The sequence below is a fragment of the Corvus hawaiiensis genome, chromosome 7 (assembly GCF_020740725.1).
Source record: "Corvus hawaiiensis isolate bCorHaw1 chromosome 7, bCorHaw1.pri.cur, whole genome shotgun sequence".
Classification (NCBI taxonomy): domain Eukaryota; kingdom Metazoa; phylum Chordata; class Aves; order Passeriformes; family Corvidae; genus Corvus; species Corvus hawaiiensis.
Genome location: NC_063219.1, coordinates 18,745,961 through 18,767,031, shown reverse-complemented (window position 1 = coordinate 18,767,031; position 21,071 = coordinate 18,745,961). Strand labels below are relative to the sequence as shown.

At 42.9% G+C, this 21,071-nt stretch overlaps 1 protein-coding gene across 1 annotated transcript in view; it reads right to left on the bottom strand.

Moving 5' to 3' along the window:
- The window catches only part of CHN1 (chimerin 1), a 103,380-nt gene extending 82,905 nt beyond the window's left edge, over positions 1-20,475 (bottom strand). Inside the window, exon 1 of the mRNA XM_048308826.1 lies at positions 20,254-20,475. Coding sequence (XP_048164783.1) covers positions 20,254-20,374 — 121 coding nt within the window. The 5' untranslated portion in view covers positions 20,375-20,475. The remainder of the gene's footprint in view (positions 1-20,253) is intronic.
- Positions 20,476-21,071: the final 596 nt, after the last annotated feature.

Sequence of the window (21,071 nt, the reverse complement as noted above, 5' to 3'; positions counted from 1 at the left end):
TCCTTGCAGACCACCTCGGTGGCAGTGGGTTTTATAAATACAATTCATTATGACTTTATTATTAAGGCAGCACTCAGTTAAACTGCCATCCCCCTGAATATGATGGGGTTTGATCTTTGGAAGGTCCTGCAGATGCTCTACCACATCCTGCAGATCAGCAAGAACACCTTGAATCTGCAGAGAGACCTTAAGCAGCTTGTGCTTCACTGTGGCAGTAAAAGCAAATCAGCAGCAACAGATGCAGCCAGGGTTATTCATTCCTGCTTTGATACCTTTAATTAAGGCAGTGCAAGTCGATTCATTCCAGAAGCATTGTAACATGATCCCTTAGCAATGCAATGTCACATGGAAAAGGGGCCAAAATTGTAAGTAAAAAGCATTACTTTAGTCCCAGAAGACAACTCTTCTACTACCTGAATTTGCTTTTGATATACTCTGGGTTCTGGCAATATATGCACTAGTTGAATTTACAAATAAATAATTTAAGTAAAGGACAACACACACTGTATTTTTAAAATATGAGCTGACTGTTACGAAAATACAAACATCTTGGCAGTCTAATCTTGCTCACACTCAAGCCATGCAATTGTTACAACTAAGGGCAGTACGGTTATAAAGCTAAAAAGCGACAATATTTGTGCCAAACAAAATACCTCAAACCTTGTTAAAGTCAGGCAAGAACAGCAGTTACTTTCATACAACAAATATCTAACATTCAGAAATGGGAAGGAATGATTTATGTTACGCAGCTGTGCACAAAGATTTTGTTAGAAAAAAATCTGTCGGTGAGCTTTATTGCCTTTACAGTGTGAGAATACCCTCCAGCCATCCTACACGAGGTAATGAAAAAACAAAAGGTCATTTCTATTGTGATTTTAAAAAAAAGTTATCTAATATAAACCAGTGTAGTAGCAAGTACAAGCACAGTGAAACAGTGAAGCAGAGGGTCTGTAGTGTGTGTTTCTGAGCAAGAATGTTTCTATTACTAAAACTAACCTACTACACTGGATGAAATAGAATAAGCATAAACACCAACCCTGTCTATTAGTTACCTGTTTTTAAAGGTTAACTGATGTGGTCTCATCTGATACACAAAAAGTATTTGGAAATGCATTATTAGGAAAAGGGTTTGATTTTCAGGTAGTACAGGCTTCCACGTATGGCATCTCCAATTAGGCATCTGAAAAGCACTTACAGGCCTGATTAAAAAACCCACAGAAAATGTGGAATCCAAAATACATTTTCTCACTAATGCTGCAGCACTTCCTAATTAATGCAGTAAACTCTACACTGTCAGTTCTCAGATTTTTTCACAGTAACTCAGCTCTGCTAAATGTTTCCACGATAAAATAATTTTCTACAAGCTGTGTATCAGGTTCTATCTTAATGGTATTTTCTGGCCTAAGTGAGATGCAATTCAGCTTAAAGCTGCTCTTCTCCAAAGGCCCAGAGCACTACAGAAAACATAAATACATAAGCTGATGCAATCAGCTCTGTCCAGATGCGATCCTACCAGCATTGGTCAGATTTTTGTCAGTACAAAGGCACTCCCATCAGCAAGGACATTTTCGATCAGGGACACTGTCCATGTACATAAATTGCAATTTCAAACTGAGACCAGTTTCAAGCTGACAGATACTTTCACTCAGAATTAGCTGGGTTACATACACAGCGCAGATCATATGCACTTAAAAACCACACAGATTTCCCACAAGCCAAATTTACCATGTTAAGACAGTAAACACTTTTCTTCAGCTTTCTATAAAGCTTCTGACAAGTACTGTTATACCAACTTTACTCAGAGCAACTCAGACACAGTGTTTGTTCTTACTTTGGCAGTTTATACAAGCAGTATTTAATGCTGTCAGTTCACATAGGTCGAATCCTGAGGATGATGTGATCCAAGTAGCTCATCCTTTCTCACTTTGTTTCAAGCCATTCAGAAGTGCAATGTTTCCTGAAGATCTACCTTTCCTTTCCTTATATTCTAAGCACAGGAGAAATTCGGGATACTCAGCACTTTCTTGCCATCATCTTCTTTACTCACAAACACACTCCTCTCTTTTCCAGGACTTTGCCTTACCCCAGCCTTAGCAATCTCCATCTGCATGCAAGACCTCTCTCCTCATCCTTAAGCTGTGCTTTGGTTTGCTTCCCAGTGTTGTCCTGTTAGGACTCACCTATCCATCCCACTCTATCTGCTCAGCACCTCATTCTCAAGCCATCTTGTCTCATCTCATCTCTACTCAAAGGTTCCTTGCAATTTGCTTAAATGCAGAGAAAACAGAGACAGAAAGCCCAGAACAGCAGAACAGGCAGCTTCTGGCAACAGCCAGAAATGTCACAGTGGGCAGGAGCATTGCTCTCTGGGTCCAGCAGGCCCTGCTTTGAGCACACCAATTCATGAAGGGGAGGGGAAAAAAAAAAAAGGAACCTATGCCTCCTGAGCATGAATCACCTGCAATTAAGAATTGAAAAGCACAGACTGACCATCAGAAATGGGCTTCTGCCAAAAGACAATCATACAGCCATTTAGAAGTTCATATACAGACACAAACACTAGGAGAACATCTCAGATTTTCCATAAACACAAATGTGACTAATTGTGACATTACAATGTAGCATTTCCCTTCATTATTTTGCTTCTTTCTTACCCACTCCTACTTTATACACTATATAAATCTGGACAACTGCAGTACTTTCAGAGTGTACACTTTAACTGCAGATATGAAAACTGTTACTATTGCCTCAAATTGTTTAGAGTGCTTGTCTTTGTGTATTCCTTTTAAAGAAAGAATAAAAATGTTTACCTCTGCTTGAAATGGCTGTTTCTCTCCCTGTGGAGATTAGCCAGCTCTAGGGTAGAAGAGCAGCACCAGCTTAACTCTGCATGGTAACCCCATAAAGCAACACAGGACTTACAGAGAGATTACCTGTAGAGAATTCAGTTTTAGTTTTCTTTTACTGGCCATCAGTACCTGCAGCTTGGTCATCTCCAACATAAGAGGTTAATGCTGTCTGGGAAGAAATAATCATCTATCTGCTGACACAGCAGCTCTTACGCCAACCTTTGATTTTATTTGCTAATATCTCTATTGAACAGAGGTGAGGTCTCAGGTGGTGAACTTTGTGGAAGAGGCCAGTTCTCAGCCATGTGGACCAAATACCAACACGATCAGGAGAAAAAAAGTCTGATTTCATGCTCTGAACTGATCTAGGGCCAAAGACTGGTGTAAGTCACAAACATGAAAAGATGCAAGAAAGTATAAACATTCTCCTTTAAGCTGCAGCCTAGGCACTAACCAAAAAGCATGTGTCGTAAGATGCTAATCTTGCTTTGTTTGGCAGCAGCATGTGTCAAAAATTAACTCCTGGAGAGATTCACAACCAGCCCAGCAGATACGGCCAGTTGCTGACCCATACAACAGACTCCTTTTTGTGCCTGAAAAGCAACTTCTAGAAAATTCCTCTTCAGCCCCCAGATCTTCCTTATTAGCACCTTTTCTATGCCCAAAGGATGCACATTAAAAAATCACTTGACTTAGAGAAACAAAGCTGTAATTTATTTGCTGGTGAGATTCTCAAGCCACAAAAACCAGTGCAGTTGAACAGAAAATGTAATTTCTTCTCTGTCTTTCAGAGTACAAGTGCCAACAGCATTTCAGAAACTAAACTCAAGCCATCACAAAATGTTTTCAGCAGCAGCCAAGCAGGCCCTAGCAGTTAGGGCTTTTACACACTCCAACCAAAATAAAACTCAAACAGCACTGAGTTAATTGAAGGATGAATACAGCCACTGCCCTAGGCAGCAGCACTAAAACAGATGGGCTACAACTCCATGGTTTCAGGGTAAATATGAGAAGCTGATCCTTGGCTGCAGCAGCACTGGAAGTGTTTTGCAGAAGTCCCTGTGCAGCTGGCAGCAGGAGGGGAAGATGATGCCAGGTAGCTTCTGGAAAGGGGCAACAGGGTGGAGGGTGCAGAAAACACCAAACCATCCCTGTCTATACCATGTGTGCTGAAGAAGTAAGGGGCACACACCAAACATCCTTTGTCGCTCCTAGACAAGACCTTAGGATGCCCCTTTCTTTCCACAAAGCCTCTTTCCACCCCTCTGCTACCAGGAGCAGTAAGTTAAATGACAATCTGTAATGGGGTGGTGGGCAGGAGCAGGACCTTGATGCAAAGAGCAAGTGTCACATGTGTGGCTACTGCCCATTACATGAGGTCCTGTGGAAACCAACTCACCCCCCCTGGCTTCAGGGGGCCACACACAGCTGCCAAAGGCTGCAGAAAACTGCACTTCAGTCGGTGTCAATAAACAACACGGAAAGCTGTGGTCAGGCTTTCTTACCTGGCAAGGAATGTTTTCTTAGAAACAAATACTTTTTCAGCATTTAAGTCCTCCACATGAATACAAAAAGGGAAATGATCCTCTGGCTCAATCCTGTCCTGCCTTCACCTTCCCAAAGCAAAGGGGCAACAAACTATTTCTGACCAAAATATCTTGCACAGACTTACAGAACATTTTTAAAGATATGTCATACAACTTTTTGGAATATTCCTTTTCTCTTAAACAAAACCTCTTACACTGTTATTTTACAAAAAAAGCCGGGGTTTAAAAGTCACTGAATAAATAATGTTAACCCAAACGTAACGTTGCTCTGTTAGTGCCTTAAAACAAAGACATTAATGACAAGAACCTGATGGCACATATGGCCTGGGGCCGTGCAGAAAACACTTAGGGTTTCACAACCAGGGCATCACAGAGTTTCCTTTGTTTATGGGAAGATCCCCGCAGGGCTGAGAACACCCCAGGCAATAAGCACCACATTTCTGCCAATTCCTGAATGTACAATATACTGTATGACACTCAGCAATGATGACTAATACCTCTAGACTGTTATTGAGTCTTTGATGCTACTTTAATGTTATCTTTGGCATATGATTTCCTTTGAATTAAGAAAAAGAAAAATGCTTTGAAAACTTTTAGACATATCAAGGCTCTTCCTAAGACACCATTGCTGTAAGGAGCTTCAGTGCAAGTCTCCAAATAAACCACCACAGATTTTCTCCACCTTCTCCACGTAGGGAAAAGACATCAGACAGGCATCCAGTTTAACATGCTGGCAGATGTTAGAGCTCAGCATGCACCCCAGTGGTGCGCAGACAGCAAATCCTCCCAGCAGAACACCCCCTGCTCTGAACCCAACATGCTGCTGACACAACCCGCCGTGATGGGGAGCTGGAGTGAGGTAGCTGCTAAATGCCAACTAAATCCCAGTCTGACCACAGAGATGAATTACCTCTAGGTCTAAAAAGGAGCTATCGCCAGCTTACATGGTTCCTCTCCTCCAGGAGACGGCAATTTGCAGGCAGAGGTCACAGGCAGCCAGCTCAAGCACACCCAGCTGCTCCCAGGCCAGCCCTGGGAAAGCTGGCACACAAGAAAGGCACTCCACCGCTAAAGCCATCCACCCACAGGGATGTGCCCAAGCTTGTGGGTAGAGGCGACAGCCACCAGCGACAACTCTTCCTATACAAAGTCTTTTACTCCTTTGCCTTGCCCTTTGGCACAGGTAGCTACTACACTCCTCAGTGCCCATAAATTCCAATGCATGTGGTCTTTTAAATGCTTTGGACTTTTAAAATTAAATGATGTTTCAGTTATCTAAGCAAGATAACAGTTCAATGTATTTTCTTCTCTTTTTCAAAGGCATTCCCATCTGGGAGGAGAGCAAGAGCAAAATACAGTCTAAGGGAAAGATGCAAATCCCTGAGAACAGGCACCAATAATGAAAGCATCCCTTCAGTTGCAAGATGGCACCACATCACGCACACTGTGCTCCAGGAATTTTTAATAGGACATTTTATTTTTTATTTGCTCTTTTATCCTCTCATGCTTTTGCTTTTACCACTCCAACAAAGTACAATTAGTTTTCTAATTATTACTGGAGAAAAAATGATTAAGAGAAAGTCAGTGTGAACAATGCCCCAGAAAGCCACACAGGCTAATGGCATTTCTCTGATGTGACCAAGGGGGAGACAAGAAAGCACACTCAGCAAAAGTGAAGGGGGTTAAAGAAGGGCATGCTCTGATAATTACATCAGTCTTGAGGGGGAAAAAAACCGGATCACATTGCCATCCTGTTTCTACAAACGTCTGATCTGGCAACAATAAATTCTGTGGGAATGCTTCTAATGGGGTTGAATGAGAGACCCACTGAAAACAGCCAGAGTTCAATGCCTTTTATGAGCAGGTCTATTATTATTGCCTCTTTATGAATGATGGGAAATTTTAAGAAGTAATATCTTGCTCATCACAAGCACTGCTGCAGTGAAATGAACTCATCCTCTAAGTGATTAGACCAGGCTGCAAATCATTCCTTTCTAGATTTTCATTTAACCAAATCAAGGGAAGTAAGTATTCATTTTTTCTCCTCTTTGCTAGATAGATGGCATATGACTGCATGAGTAATGAGAAATAATTTTTTAAAAAATCCTTTACAGCAAAAAAATTAAAATTAATCTCAAATTTTAAGGTGAAATTTTCACAAATGCAATGACAACAAGCAAAACACAGCTGTTTTTCTCTAGACAGTAGTTTAATGGAGGAGTGGGGAAATACCCCCTGAAAGCACAGGTAGCTTACTGTTTAAGACAAATTTCCAAACATCTAGTATTATTTCTTAGTGTTGCTGAAAGTATAAAAATTTGGGTCTCAGAGAGATAAAAAGATGACAAGAGCCACCTTGTGGGCATTTAATAAAGACAGAATTTAATGTTGCTTTCTGTTTCCAGGGGGCTATCTCAGTCTCCAGACAACAGGCTGCTGCTGATTTTCAGTAGTACTGGGAACACCACCTTCGCTCTCTAAGAAAAGACAGACACGATGGGAATTGCTTCCTGACATGGCTCTGCAGGTCAGCTGCAGGTATAACAACTGAGTCAGGCCAAAGGCTGTCTTGTAACCCTCTGATTTACATCACCACCAGGAGTTATGATAGCTCACATATATCCTGAAATGTCTAATTTACACAGCAAACAACTTCCAACTGATGATGTTGTCAAAATCAAATATGCCCCTCTAATTATCTGTTTAAAAGAAAAACAGCCTGTCTTTTTTTTTTTTTTTAATTTATTGTGACAAAACTGTCTCTGACTGCAGGCCTGAAGTGCTGGATCAATGACTTTGGCAGTTTCCCATCCTCTCTATGGGTTATTTAAAAGGTCTATTGCAAACTAATTTTGCAAGGTCAAAATTTTCAGAAATAGGCCTTTTCTGGATGAATTACCTCTATTAGATTTAATAGAAAATTTTTCCAAGTATCTTTTAGATCAGTACAGCAAACTCTTGTTTACTGTAAATTCAGAGTAATGTCAGGTAACACAAGCTTGAATACTGTAATCAAATTTTGCTTTTAAATCCAGACTGGTTTTTTGTAGACACTGTTTTGGTCATGGCCAGTGAAGTTCACAAGGAAGGCTGGAGAAATATCTATTGAGGCTATTTGCTCTTATTCCAACCCTGACAAGGGACAATACAGGAGAAAACATCTACCCTTCGACATTTCCTTTCCTATTGTCTCTTCGGCAAATCCTTCTTTGTCTCCTATTTTAAAAGTCTGCCTGCACATAGACAAAGCTCATTTCCCACTGCTTGCTTCACTTCTTCCAAACATTAATAATACTAACAAGGGAACATCAGTTTTACCATTACTTCAAGCCAGTGACAATTGTTATAGTCACAGCCTCACAGCATTCACAAAATTAGTTTTTGTCTTCATTTCTCTAACACATCTAACAGGGAATATTGATTGGAGCTGGATTACACAAATATTCTGAACGGTTACCCTACTAGCGAAAAAGAACAACGTGATACAGCGTAAAAGTATCTTCTAGCTGTAAATTAATCTTCTCCCCTGAATACAATGTCTGTCAAAGTTGAGCAGAAGAGACCCTAAAAAAAGAACAAGCACTTTTGAAATACAACCCCTCCATCCACTGCATAATACCCTAATTTGCTGGATGGGGAGACATGCTTTATCACTGTTTGCTTGGTTGCTTTGAATTGTTTTTCCACACACAACACCAAGATAAGGAATATAAGTTCACTTTCCTGCTCTAAAATATACCTTTAAGTAGTGTTGTAGCTTTACCAAAAGCTAAACCTCAATAAAAGAGCACAAGACTGACTCTGCCACCCTACCCATTGGTAAAAACCTGCTGAGAACTTGTCTGCCCTTGCATTTTAGACCAAGATAGCTGCTGTGCATTCATCAGCCTCCTGGGGTAAGAAAAAACTAAGCCAAACCACCCATTAGCAGCCCAGGCAAAAATCAGAGCCTTCCACAGAAAATTAAGAGCAGATCTGATTTCTGACTGCTGTTATAACTGGCATCAAGACAGACTCACATGTTCCAAAGCATGTCTCTCTGTGGCAGATGGTCAAATAGATGTAGCCCCTCCATCCTCAAACTTGACCCATTTAAACTCTTAGACCATCAAGTTATAACGAACCTATTATGATTCCTATTACAAACAGATTTTTCATTTTCTAAAACAGTTGTCAATAACACACACAACTAGCTCAGGCAAAAATCTGGTTTGTATTTACGTCCTTATTTCCAGAACAGATGCAACTACCAAGTGAAGTACCCCTGCCCAGGATCATTATTGTTTTTCATAGTGTCATGAAGGAAAGTCCTAAAAAAAATTATTGGCAGGGTCTGAGACAGGAAATGGAAACAATGTGGAGGGATGCCTTTTCTTTTAATTTGAATTTAAGTTTTTATTCCAAAAGGCATTCTCCAATTGCTGTAAGCTTCTCCCCAGTCTGAAAGATGTACCACTCTTTTCCTACTCTCATATAGAACATCCAAGAGACCTCCAATGAAACGAATTAGGATGTTCCAGGGAGAAAAGCCAAAAACTTCACATTACTTTTGGCAATTCCATGACTCACTATTGTAACTGCAGTCAAAGAACTATGGTGAAAGGTAGTCACCCAACAGCACCTCCCCATTTATCGCATTACAACCATCTTTTTCATAATGTTTTCCTCCTTGGCAGGCTCATCTGCTGCACTAGGCAGGAACCAGACAAAGAAGAGAGAGCAGGACCAGTCCATGGAGAACCTGTGCTCTGGGTGCATTCCTGCACCACCCAGCACACTGTGGGGCTGGAGCAGCAGCCAAATGGTCTCAGAGGTGCTTTAGCAGCTCTGCAAGCACTGAGAGGTTTTCTGTGTGGGGTTCCCATTTGTCCTCAGTTCCTTCTGTGCTTGGGAGGAGAAAAGCAGGTCAGCAGAGCTGCGAACAGGCTGCTGAGATCATGGAAGCAGAGCTGAACAAAGGTTTGCTACTGCCCTGAAAGAATGGAAGAAATAGCTGGAAAGCTTGATGTGATCAATGTTCAGAGATAACCTCCAAGTCCTTTTTCAGGTAACTCCATATGTTTCTTTCCCCCTACAGGAGATTAATTCAGATGGTTTTCTTGTCTCTGTTTTGAAATTGTTTTCTTTCTCCTTTTTTCCCACTAATTAGAAGAAAGACGAATTGGTCCACAAATAATGGAAACCTGAGTTATTAGCTCTCATGTTATCATGGCAGTACATTAAACAGGTTTCCAACAATTATTAGCTACATTTCTAGGATATCAAAGCATCCTTACTGGAACTAAGATCCCATAGAATGTCCACAAGTGAAAAGCAGACTTAGTCTTACATAATAAGACATCTAAACAGAAAATAGTGGCTGGCGAGAGAAGCAGAGGCCCTCCTATAGATCAAAGAAAGATCAGTATCTCTATTCCCAAGTCTTGCTAACCCAGTATTCCCCCAGCCAGCATTGCCTCTCTGGATAACAGCTTTTTTGGTGCCTTCAGCTCCACTTTGGCTTTATAAAATGTACCCTATTGTGGCCATTGACAGCACAGGAAAACACATACAGACAGATGCAAGGATAGTGATAGGATGTGACAGACCAAAAATCCATTTTATAATTTAAAAATGGTCCTGGCCTGACTACATGGCTTGGTGAGAACTACTGTGAGGCAGAACGTTGCAAGCAATTGTCAAAGACTCTGATACACAGGATTTCTGTACAGAAAGAAGGGCAAATGCTAAGACAGCTCTAAGACACAGCAAGCCCTGCCTGTGTCTTCCTCAGCTGCTCTTGCACAGCAGTGGGAGAAGGAAGATGCCAGTTTTTTACATTTAAAAGTCATGACTACCAGCAGCACCCCACCAAAAAAGCAATAAAAAAAGATCTTTCTGCTTCTCACAGACCTTTCTAAGTGACAAGAAAGCTCAACAAGCAGAGTTAGCCAGAGTGAGCTCTCCCCCTGGCAGAGCAGTCTGCAACTCACCCATCTCAGAGGCTGCTTGGGAGGCATCTCCCAAGTTCCTGTCCCAGGAGTTCTGCGTGCTCTGTCCCACCCTGGGGTTCATCTCGCTTTGGGACAGCTGTGACACAGGGGCTACGGTTCAGCTCCTGCTAATTCTGAGCCTGCAAAAGCGCAAGTCGAGACAAAATCCTCGTCTTTGGTCTAATGCAGCTGGAGGTGGATTGGGGTGGGGTATCTTCTTATATGGTACAGCTTCAACAAAGGCTAAGGAATAAGAAATGCTCCATCGAGTTACTGCTGTGCTTGCTGCTCTGCCACCTTGGAGGGGCGCACAAGGATGCTGGGAGGGGACTGTGACCACATCTTGCTTTGACATGGCATTGGAGAGATACATAGGTCAGCCAGGAGCTCCTTGAGCACCACAACACAGCACCAGCACAGCTATGGGCATATGAGCTCACCACTGGAAACAAATGCTGTGACAAGCTTCCTCTCCTCCTGCTTCTATTAAACCAGTGAAGATTTTTGTCAACATTTGTTAAGTCCCATTTATAAATATACTAAAAAAAAAAACCCAAAAAACCAAACCAAACAAAAAACAAAAAAACAAAAAAAAAACCCAAAAGGAACCAGAAGAATTAATTGCTGTGTCAAAATCAACCTGTCTTTATTGGAAGGATATACCCATGTATACATGTTCTGCCTGTAAGGCAGAGGTGAGGAAGAAGTACATCCTGTATATGTGTTTTTTTGTAGGCTGCTTTTTTTAAATGAAAAACGATCCAAGATTGCACTGAAACATTGCATCCAGATTCACATGGAAACCATAAAGCACAGCTGAAAAACACTGGAAGACTGGCCCTACCAAATAATGATCAGTGACTTCTATAGTCTGTAGACTACTCTGTAGTCTATACTACTCTATAGTCTGTATACGGATCAGATACTAATTCAGCATTGAGGAGACTGACTTGTACCCTGCCAATGCGAGCACAAGGAATGGTCAGGTACTGTACTAATGCACTGGGGTTGTTTTTCAGAACTGTTCTGCTTTTTCCACAGTCCCCTATTTACACCACACAGTAAATAATTTAGTCTCTCCTTATCCATTGCTGCAGCAGTACTCTAAAATTTCCGACATTAAATACTTTACCGTGAGGGTGCTGAGGCACTGGAACATGTTGCCCAGAGAAGCTGTGACTGCCCCACCTCTGAAAGTGTTCAAGGCCAGGTAGGAGAGAGCTCTGATCTAGTGGCAGGTGTCCCTGCCCATAGCAAGGGGTGTAGGAACTAGATGACCTTTAAGGTCCCTTCCAACTGAAACCCCTCTGTGATTCTATGACGCTCTATTGTACTTGCTATGTAATTTAAATGGTTGCAGTTGTGGTTCTCTAGCTGTGGTAGCACACCACAATGCAGTGGGCAACAAAACGATTCTAGTGTTTAGGAAGCAGAGTTTTACCTTTACTTTTAGAGTGAAATTTCACACAAGCAAGCTGCCTTGGGAGATTCAGTTTTTGATCAAGATCAGAATACATGTATTTTTATTTCAGCTTCTTCAATGGCAAGACTTCTCTTGCAACAAAGGAAGCAAAAAGGAGATGGAGATGAGGACTGTAGCAGAGAGGAAATCACCACTTCCCATCAGCACCAGGAGTATCCAGACCCAACCATGTGATGTTTTCAGCAGAGCCAGATCCTGCCACCTGCTTCAAAGCTTGACGTGACAGTGGGCTTCCTTGCAGAACTGACAGAGGCCAAAAGGAAGTTACCTGCTCACTGTGAGCAGGAAGGTCTAGCCTGCAGCTTCTTCAGAGGCCCACAACCAGAGGATGCAGTTTTCCTAATGCATTCTCCCAAGGGACTAAGATTCAGTCACATGAAAAACAGACCACTTTATCACATCCTGTCAGCATTAACAATATTTTAACCAAAAGCAAACCAGCCTTCCATGATGCTTATCACAGAACTGCTAATAAAGTCACAAAAATAAATTCAGGTATGAATATATCAAAATAGATCATGGAAATTAGACTCACACAGGAATAAATAGAATTTTATGAGCACGATTTCCAGCAACTGTGAAATCATTTCATAGATACCATTTTCATTTTATATACCTTTTTCATTCAGAGTGCTGTAAAAGTCAAATGTCAGCCAATTTTTACACATTCACAGAGGCTGCTGCACACATAGCAATACTATTGGCTTCCCAGCTAGGTGTGACCAACATTCCTCCCTCCCCCGATTAGAATCAGGACATTGACCAATCACTCACTCTACACACAGCCAAACCCTCAGAACAGCATGGAGAACTGCAGGAACTCTTCCCAGCTTCTTCTTGGGCATGGCCAGCGAGGGTGCTTGAGGCCCAGATGTCATACAATTACAAAGTCCTAGCTATATTGTTAAATGCTTTAGAAGACCAAACATTTCAGAGACTTTAAATGGAATTTTTCCTTGTTTCAACACAGACTCAAAAAAGCAAAATCTAGAGGATTTTTAATTTTCCACTATCATTTGTGAAGAGTTACAAGACAGATACAATCCATGCCACTGAAAGAATAACCAAGCCAGTTTATGATTTTATCAGGGAGAAGGAAGCATCTCACATTCTGCTAATAACCACAAAAGTGCCCTTGGGCCAGGTCTCGGGTCTGTTTTGTTTCATTTGTGTGCAGAACTGTACAATCTCTGTCCACAGGGTGGAGCAGCTCAGTAGCCTGAGCTGTGGATGCTACACCCCACGTTCAGAAAACAAGAATTGTCCAACAATGCACATTCAGCTTAGACTGCACAGAGCAGTTACCTGTGTCTGCATCCCTGGGGAAACCTGATTAATCTGCCTTTATTCAACAAAAATAGCGTGAGTCTTCCTCAAGGCTTGTACTGGGTTTATGCTTTGAGCTTACTGATTAAAGCAGTATTTAAATTATGACTGTAGTACTGCCACTGAGAGTAAACACAATCTTTTCTTGACACTGAGATGTGCTTTCTATCAATGGAAAACTTTTCGTACACCTAAAAAACCAGTTAAGATCTCTTGGAGAGACTTAGTGAGGGAATAAAGTGACAAAGGAAAAAGCATCAGCTGAGCCCAAAACAAATAGAAGAAACCCCACATTTACACCTGAAACACCAGTCCTTGGCTGATGTGAAGCATGCATTAGGAAAGCTGGGGAACACTTCCTAGATCCTCACATCCAGAGTGTCTTTCACTCCAACATAATCAGAAGAGATTCTGTGTTACACAGACTGTCTTCATTCTTAGTGGATCTGGGGGCATCATGGAGGAAAGGGATGCGATTGTTCAAGGATGTCCCTGAGCTGATGATAGCACAAGAGAATCTCCTTTCTAAAATTTTTAAATTTTTAAATCTCCCCTTAATTCATTACTTGAGCACACAATTGGGCACATCCTTCCCAGATGCAGCAACAACCCTCAAACTTCTGATTTCTTTAGATTCTTATACAATACTCACAATTGAAAGGAAATACAATTTTATACTAGTCACTGTGTGAAGCACGCTTCCAAGCACTAAGCTGAGAAGTCATGACTCAAGTTTTTTCATCCTTGTCTATACTGTTAGTGTCACTTCTCTGATATTTTGATCAATTTGTACCAACTTACTAGTTAATAGATCCTATACAGGTTTTTATTTTGATTGCATTGCTGTCAAAACCTTTTCAAGCCTGCTCTCCTTATTTTTTTCATTAGGTCCTATAAATCATGAAAGATTAGCCCAGCACCTAGGAGAAGATATTTTTAGAACTCTCAGCACTTGAATACTTTTCCTTCCAGAGGCATGAATGGGAGTTGGAAGGTCTAGTTTCTCTCTAAAATGGTTTCAATTTTTAACAATTCACCTTCATTTTTAAATCCTGTTAAAAAAACCCCAAACCTAAACATTGTACTAATATTCCTAAATTGTTTCTTCTAATTAGACTACTTGTAGTTCCCATTGTGACTAGATGTTAAATTGCTTAAATGTCCTCTAAAATTAGCTTGGTATCAGTCAGTACTGAATGAAGCCCAAGTATTTTAAGCAAGGGCTAACCACTTCAAGAGAATCTATTGCCACCAGGTTAAAAAGATCACTTTGAATTCACTGCTTTTCTGGTGAAAAAGACCCAGCACAGGCAGTGCCACACAGGATATGTATTCACTTTGTTGCTTATCTTATGCTCTGAAAAGTTTTCAAAGTTCTTTACACTTTTTTTTTTTTTTTGGCCTAGAAGCATCTAGTACCTGCCTACAGGTACTGTTCCTATAGCATCCTACATTTATGTTCCCTGTAGTGACAAAAGCCCTATTATAAATGTCCCAATTCCATGAACAACCATTACCTACATCAGTTAAGGATCACATTCAGAGAACACTTTTCTGGTATGACTGGACTCTTTAGTTAAGGGGCTCTGTCAGTAAACTTTACCAACACAGGTAACCACAAGTTTTAAGCATAGTTCAGAGCCACATATATAAATATAGAGAAGAACTTGAATTGTAGGCAATCTGTTTATTTCCTGTTCTTAGAAGGCTCTGCACACAAGACAAGAAACAAGCAGATTAATTTTTGTGTATTCCTTATCCTACAGAGAATCTGCAGCATTACCTGTTGTGAGCCATTTTTAGAGGAACACTTACTTTTTATGTACCTGTGCTAACCAAGCACTCTAAAATTTAATGCCCTTTCCCAAGCAAACAAAAAATTTATTTAGAGGAAAATTTCTCTCTTTAAGACAGACACATTAGAAAATATGTGCTTGAACCAATATAAGCATATCTTACCTTTTGAAGCAGCCATGAGTCAGTAAGTACAGTTTGCATGGAGAACAGTAATCACAGATGCATAGAACTTGAAATAGTAATTTGTTAATTAGTATTTAAAGTATGGAACAACTTATTTTAAAAGGTTCACTTCATACCTGTAGTAGTAAATAGAGTCATAGAAAATTAATTCTGTTCAGTATGACATCAGAGCTCACAGCCATGGAAGCAATTATGTGAAGTGAGCAAATTAATATTTATGTGCTCTTTTAGAAATGTATGGACACCTGAAATGGAGGTATCATTGGCTTCTTTGTCCCTGCCCTTTCTGCCTGTAGCAGCGTGTTGCTCATTTCTTTCATTCTGGTATTTTCCCTATAGATTTCTCTAAAAACTGCCCTTGTTCATCATCTTGTAAAACCGTATCTGTCATGCTGACTACAGCTCTGTCTGTAATCCCATTCATCCGTAGCCACTCATCAGAGTGCAAGCACTTCGAAGATTAAAAGAGAATTGCTTCACTTCTCATTTCTTAACCACCAATACTCAGGGATGAGTTTTCATCCATTGGCAGGCTGTGAGCAAGAAGGCAAGAGCATGAATAACTAATGACAAATATGTCCATGAAGATCTCTCCTGGCTGTTTTGAAATGTCTTCCTTTGTTCACAGAAGAGAGTTGATGAGCAAATAAATGAACAGTAAGGGAATTCATAAAAGACAAGGACAACTCACAAGCACTAAACATAACAAAACTATTTTTCTTTCAAAGTACAGTGTTGACTTTCTTTAAGCACTTTTCAGGATATTCAAAGACATAAGCAAACAGTGGGATAACTTAATACTTCCCCTCCTTTTCCCTCTACATTGTTTGTTATATTTCCAATAGTTGAGTCATCCAAGTGGAATGACAGCACACACCTCAGCCGTGTCCCTGTGCAGTCTCACATCTTAGGGTATTAACAGATGGCTTTAGGAAGTCTAGCCATAGAAACGTGACTGATTGCTCTTCCTGTCACTAGGAAGCTGCTACCCTGCAGGGATTCAGCACAGCAGGACTGGTGGGTATCCCTGAGCCACCTCTCTGCTAAACCAGCAAGTGGCTTCAACCCAGCTCCCCAAAGGCTGGGCATGCAGCCACCGGACTTTGTGCTGAGATGGCAGAGAAGGACACTGGCTTCAACACCATTCCAGCTGCTGCACCAGGCAGGAAGAAATAGAGAGAAAAAGGAGGCTACACCTGTAACCACCACAACATGACTGTGCTGTAGGAGGAAAAACAGCACTAGAACTGGACATCTGCTCAAGTTCCAGACATTTACACACACTGTATGTGAAAATGTGCACTTTGTGTGGACTAAGATGTTTTTAAAATCCCCACCAACTCTTAATAAGCAATTCACATGGATATCAAACCTATTGCATCTGTTATTTGCAACAAACAAAAGGATCAGACAGCAATTTTTTTTTTTCCACTTCTCAGAGAAACTGACTGTCTTCCAGTCTTTTGCTGATGCAGTCCATGTGCAGAATCTGCTTTCCACTGTTAGATCAAACTTGTATTGCAAGTGCTTGGCCACTGGAACACAGACTGAATGTACTGGTGAAACCCTACTGCTCCTACTGTGGTACCCTACTGGTACCACAAAAGGCACAGCACATATGGGTGACCACCTGTGGTCACAACAGGCTGCTTCTGCCTCTGTAACTTTATCACATAATCACTGAATATCCTGAGTTGCAAGGGACCCAAAAGGATCATGGAGTCCAAGTTCTGGTCCTGCACAGGCCAAAATCACACCATATGTCTGTGAGTGTTAACTCTGTGTAACTATGAACCCTGCTGGTTTGCCTGAAGTAGCCCACATGATTGAGGTAACAGAGGTATGTTTCCAGCTAACAACTTCCAGGCTCTCCCCTTGCTGACCGCTTCCAACAGGGGCTGCTCTTCCTCTTCCCATCTGTGGCGCAGCTGAACTCCTCTTTCCCATAACCCACACCACAAACAGACTCATCATCTATACCACTGCACCAGGGGAACATGGGCAGCCCCCTATCTGTCTTCCATACAGCCAGCTGTCAGCACAGGATATCTTGGAAGGTCGTGAGTGAGAGGCAATGACAAGATGAATAAAAGAATTTCAAAATAACTAAAACTGAGAAAGTGAAGAGTCTTAATGTTTTTCTCCCTTGTACTTTATTGTTGCATCATAATCTTGCCAATAAGCTGTAACTGAAAAGGTTAGGTAAGTCAGGAGGTACATAAAGCCCAAGGGTAACAGCCTTGTTTTGTAGCAGAAAAATGCTGTTAATACTAAAAACTCTTTTCACAACTAACTTTCCCAAGAGTCTCAAGGTGCCACCTCAAAGGTGCAAACTGCAGACAGTACTCCTGTGGCAACCTGGGGCTGCTCTGAGGACAATGGCAAAGGGCAACCTCCAACAGGACCTGACTTTCAACTGCCTGGTAAGAGTGTGTCCCTGTTAATCCAGGATCTGCAACAATGTCACCCTGATCTCTAGGCCAGTCCTCTTCTAGTAGCATCTTTGGACTATGCACCAAGAGAGTCATAAAACACTCCCAAGAGTGTGGAGAAACCACATTATGACATTTCCCAACTCTCTCCTCTCCCTGGCTGTGCTCACAAAAGTACACGCTAATTGAAAGGGGCCCAGGAAACTTGGTGAATTTTCTCCCCCCCTCCTAAGTTGACATGGCAATTTATCTCAAATTTTACATGCTTTTGGAGCACAACTTATTAGAAAGCAACCTGAGAATGCTGAAATTTGGTTCAGTGTGATATATCATTATGGGCTAGGGAAAATAAAAATGCAATATTGCGCCTAGAATTTATGAGAGTGAGCAGAACCAAAGAAACCACTCCCCTGAGACCTGTCTGCTCAGGACAATTTTACCAGATTAAGATAGATGTGAATTTAAAATTGTAAAATTACAGCTGCTTAAGGCCTTAAAACAGATACATTAATTCAGACATTTATTTTGCCTTTCCTCAGATTCGCTGACATTGCTTTGGTAGGGGGTTGTGTTGAAACAAAAAAAAGCCCACTCTTTCGTATATTTTTAATGGTTTACTATGGGTCAGCTCTGGCACAGTAACTGAAAATGCAACTATCCACTGGCAGCCAAAATTCAAAATAAAGGCTGAACACTGTTCCTGAAGCTCAAAGCAAGCATGTTGTAGTCTGTCTTTGTTATGTGCTGAGACAAAGTGTGGCAAGCTACCTCAGCTCAGAGGACTCACAGCAACACAGTAAGCTGTGCTAGCTCAACCATAAATTAATCACAACCACATCTGCAAACATATTGCACTCCCATACATTTCTGCATTTACGCAACTCACACTCTCACATTCATAGTTTAAGACGTGCTCTAAAGCTTTTACATTTGTGAAAGGCACCACATTCATTTGTTGATGCACATGAGCCATATTTGTTGCATTGTTTTAGCGTTACTTTTTGTTTTCTTAAAAGGGTGCAACCCTGAGGTTTTACCATCAGCAAGATAATGTTTAAAAACTAGACAGACACAGCAGAGCGCCCCACTCTATCTTCTCTTGACTCATTAACATGTATCAATGTCATTTACTGTAACAACAGACGTGATAACACAAAAAACATCAAGTTACTTTGTAACACAAATTTGTATTAATAGAACATGTCATGCAGTCAATCAAACACACGCAAATTAGAAAAGAATCACATAAGTTTAAAAAAAAGGGTACCTGATATAGGAATGCCACTTCCTTTAAAAGCTAAAATGAAAATATTCTTAATTTTTGCAAAGACTGTAATGACACTCAGCATGGAGAATGTGTGTATTTCAGCCTAAAAGTTTTTTTCTGTTAGGGACAACTACAATATTTACCTCCCGTGCCAGCGCAACAAACTACATGTTTTCTAACAATCTAATTTAAAATGATACAATGTAACATGCACAGAGGTGGTTTTAAAACCACCGATCTGCCATTTGATTTCTGTGTTCACTTTCACTTCTCAGTTAAAGAGCTTGATCCTCACCCCTGCACCTGACAACCTGCAGGGCCCCCCCACCTGCACCTCCTGAAGTCCCGAGAACTCAGTGACAAGATCAGGCCTATAATGACAGAGACAGTTTACTGTGACCTATGAACCTTTTGCATCCTGAAAAACTCGAGCAGGAAATATAAATATGGGAGACAGCACTGTAGCTAAATCCAATACAGCATAGATTTTATTTGCAGAGAGCTATCTTGCAACATGTGCTAATCTCGTTTTTAGATGGGGCTCAATATGCCACAATAATATAGCAGGTGTCAATTTTTAAGAAAACCCAAAAAAACTGGTTTTATTCTTTTAAGAAATTGTACCAGTGCAGGAATCAGGAGATGAATGAAAGCAAGCCGTTTGTTTACATATGAAATAAAATCCACAGTCTAAACGCTATGAACAGACTTTGCATCCTCAGTTAAACCTATTCACTAGAAATCACTTGTGGTGCACGAGCTTCTTTCAAGAAGGGGTATCCCGATTATCCTGTTAACTCTGTACTGACCTTAGTTATACTAATTTCTGCTTTCCTTTGCATTGCTGCATTAACCTAATGTTGCCAAACACAATTTGAAGCCTTTTTTTTTATTGTTTGCCCGCTGTAAATTGCACGTGTTAAGCATAAGCAAGCCTTATTTAAAAACGTTACTTAAGAGAACCCACATGTTCAACAGTTTGAACTAGAGTTTTCTCAAGCCGGTTCCCACCACGCCGTCCCAGGCTGTGAAGCACGGCCAGAGCAGCACTCCCAAAACCTCCTTTCCCGGACCTGCCCGCGGCAGGAAGGCACCGGCTCACCGCGGGGAGCTGCGCCCGGTGTGCCCCGACGCTCCCGGGGGTCCCCCCGAGCCGGCCCGCGGCTCCGCCGCGCAGCCCCTCGGCTGCCGGGGCTTCCCGAGGCGCCCTAACTTTCCCCCGCCCGTGGCAGCCGAGCTCCGGCCGGGCCGGCGTGGGGCTGCCCCGGCGGGGCGTTATTCCCGCAGCCCCGGCCCGGCCCTGCGGGGCGGCGCCCACGCCCAGGCACTGCCGCGCCGCAGACAATGGGGGCGGCAGCCCCGCGCCCGCCGGGCCGAGGCGGCGGCGCTTTACTCACCGAACAAGGTCAGAGCCATCGCGGCGGCGGCGGCGGCGGCGGCGGGGCGGGCCCGGGGGGCGGCGGCGGGGGCTGGCCGGGCGGCGCGGCGCTGGCATTGGCGCGGCGGCAGCTCTCGCATCAGCGGCGGGGCGCGCCTGCAACACAAGTTGGGCGCGGGGCTGTCAGCGCGCCCCGCGGCACCGGCGGCCGCTGCCACTTGCTGCCGCGGGGCGGGGCGGGCCGAAGCCCGCAGGGGAGGGGAGGGCAGGGCCGGGCCGGGGGAAGGTGGCGGGGGAAGGTGGCCGGGGACGCGCGGCACCGGGGGCAGCCCGCGCCCGCCCCCCGCCCGCTACTCACGCTGCGTCCCGCCGCCTCGGGGAGCCATCTTGCGCCGCGCACAGCCCGCCTCCGCCCGCCGCGGCCGCCGGGACGGTTCCCATGGCAACGCGGCCGCCCCGCCGCCGGGCACAAAGGGAAGCGCGTCCGCTCCCGCGGGACGGCCGGCGGGGAGCCCCGGGCCCATCCCCGCGAGCGGCTCCGGCTCGGCCCTCGGGCACCGCTGGGGCCGTCCCGGGCACCGCTGCTCCTCTGAGGGGATGCCCTGTGGAAAGCAACGCTCCCCCGGCCAGTGTCTCCTCAGCCGTGACAGGACAGGGCTGCGCCTGCCTGGTCCGGCGGAGGAGCCAACGGTCCTGTGAAAAACATGACTCTTTTCAAAGCGAGGGGAAAAATTCCATTTAAATGCCAGCAAGCATGAAGAGAGCAAACCCACAGATTTCCCCTCAAAATATTTCCTGTGAGAAATTTCACTCAGCCCAGCTGTCATCGTTTTTCGC